At 54.9% G+C, this 2,460-nt stretch overlaps 1 protein-coding gene across 1 annotated transcript in view; it reads right to left on the minus strand.

Moving 5' to 3' along the window:
- Positions 1 to 229: 229 nt before the first annotated feature.
- The window catches only part of LOC123172340 (uncharacterized), a 2,443-nt gene continuing 212 nt past the window's right edge, over positions 230 to 2,460 (minus strand). The window contains exon 1 of the mRNA XM_044589330.1: positions 230 to 2,460. This exon is cut by the window's right edge and continues 212 nt beyond it. Coding sequence (XP_044445265.1) covers positions 417 to 2,460 — 2,044 coding nt within the window. The 3' untranslated portion in view covers positions 230 to 416.

Consider the following 2,460-nt stretch of genomic DNA (forward strand, 5'->3'; position numbering starts at 1 on the left):
TCTCGGCAAGCCAATAAGTGATTAAAAATCAATATACTAAAATATATTTAGATACGTATATCTTGGGCACAATTTGATAATATTTATTTACACAATCACATTAATATGAACAGTTAAATTAGGGACTAATGTATAAAAACTTTTTCATCCCGTTGCAACGCACGGTCAATTAATTATCTAGTACTAATGATAAAGGTTTAGAAGTATCATCGAGGCAGACAAATTTAAGGTTTGATAGTCTGCAAGATTATTACAGCAAAATATTAAGGCACATCCATCGAGGCGGGAGAAGTCTATCTTTGGCGGCACACACGTACGACAACAAATTAAACAGGAAGATCGACTAGCAGGCAGCAAGCAGCACACAAAACAGAAGCAAATAGGGGCATACTAGAAACCAAGCAAGGAAAATAGAATCAAGTAACCGGCGGCGGCGCGTTTGATTTGGCCGTGTCAGAAGCCTCCGGCGGCATCTGCAGCTTGTCGGCCAGGCTCTTGGCCCCCTTGAGCGAGAGCACGAGCCAGACGAAGGAGAGGAACTCCCCACCTTCACCCAAGCTCTTGGCGTGGAGGTAACCCCTGCACATGCTCGCCGAGTAGCAGAGCATGCCCAGCCACACCCGGTACATGAGCATCCACCGCGCCGTCGGGTCCCGTATCTCCAGCAGCTCCTTGGCGAGCTTGCATGCCTCCAGGATGTGGAAAACTTCTTGGGACGTGTCACCTTGCCCATGTCCATCGGCGGCAGCTGCTCGGTCCAGTATGCCGGCAATGAGCTCATTGACGTCCTTTTGGCCTAACTCGTCCTTGGTCTTGGACAGAGAGGAGGATTTGAGCTCCTCAACGGCTTCGGAGATGAGATGGTGCCTGCTGCCGGTCAGCAGCATCTCCGGGTTGAAGTTGAGCAGGTGCGCCATGTAGTTGGATATTGCCACCGTGCACTTGATATGAAGCCGTAATGCCGGGTCTCTCCTCTTCTGTTCTTCTTCTTCTTCTTCGTACTCTTCTGCTTCTTCTTCTTCTCCTGATCCTTCAACTTTTTCTTCTGCTCCTCCCCCTCCTCCTCCTTCTGCTGCTTCTGCTCCTAATTCTGCTGCTGCTGCTGCTTCTACTCCTTGAACTTTTTCTTCTGCACCTCCTCCTCCTTCTCCCTCCTGTCTACCACCATCGTCGACCAAGGCGGCATCACCAATGTAGCGGAAGCAAAGGTCGGAGGCCATGTGCCATAGGAGGACACTCCGGTCGAACGAGACGCGCAAGCTTTCTTTTATCTCCTCGCCACAGTGCCCTTGCAGCTCCTCACTGAGAGCCCAGTTGTTGGAATCCAAGATCCTGTAACTGGCAAGGTCGCGGTCTTGTGCATCCACCAGATCTGCGATCACGGTTTGTGCCACCTTCTTGTACAACTGACCAAGTTGAGGCCTGCAAGAAAGACATCCCCCATTGCAGTTGAACCCCATGCGCCTGGCGCACTTGTATATCCATCCGATGCTCTTGTCGCCCTCCCAAAGCGCCGCGTCGACGAGGTTATAGCCAGGTACCGTCTCGCACAAGGCCGGGACCTTTGTCATGGACATGAACCGGTACAACAGCTGCCGGATGAACACCGCCAGGACATCCAGCGCTGCCGTGAGGCACAGGACGATGTAGGTTATCTTCACGTCGGCGCGCCGATACGGGTGCTTGTCGCTCGCCGTGAATAGTGCCAGGGCGGCCATGTGAAGGACAGGAACCACCAGCAGGTGGTAGAGCAGGTAGAGAGGAGTGACAACTACGGTAGCTCTGGTGTAGATGAAGGCGAATGCACTGCGCAGCCAGCGCGGCAAGGCCTTCTCGGCGACGGGTAGAGGAGGCAGAACATCCTCCACCTTGCCAGCCTTGTTTCGTGACACCAGGTCCTTGGCAGCAGCTAGCAGTGACATGTCCGAAAGTACCATCAAGACCTTGTCTGCCTCCGTCAGGGCCACCACTGGTGGTTTTTGCTCCTTCCCGCCGGCTCCTTCTTCCCCGCCGCCGCCACTGCTTTGTGTGGGCATCCCGGTGAAGCAGTTGCTCTCCTCGAACAAGAAGAACTGGTTGACGCGCTTCCTCCACTTGGAAGGCTTCTTGGTTCCTTGCACCCAGGCCGACACAGCCGCCAGCCTCTTGATCTTGGCCCTGTTGAGGGCCAACGGCTTCTCGCTGAAGCTGAGGACACCGACGACGAAGAGAAGGACCGCCGCCGCCAGTAGCTTCCAGTCACTGGAGCTGCGCCACGACTTGCAGAAGGCGTAGAGTGCGACCGCGACCTGTGATACCAGGGTCACGGTGTGCCTCGTCCATAGCTCGTTGTCCTCGATCTCGTAGCCGGTCATCTCCTGCTGGCCGCCGAGGTGGATGAGGAGGACAGGGGCCCAGAGGACCTCCAGGGCGCGCGACAGCTCGACGCCGCCGCAGTTGCTGCCCCTGGCGTGGCGGTTG

This window comes from Triticum aestivum, unplaced genomic scaffold (assembly GCF_018294505.1).
Source record: "Triticum aestivum cultivar Chinese Spring unplaced genomic scaffold, IWGSC CS RefSeq v2.1 scaffold46993, whole genome shotgun sequence".
NCBI classification, from domain to species: Eukaryota; Viridiplantae; Streptophyta; class Magnoliopsida; order Poales; family Poaceae; genus Triticum; species Triticum aestivum.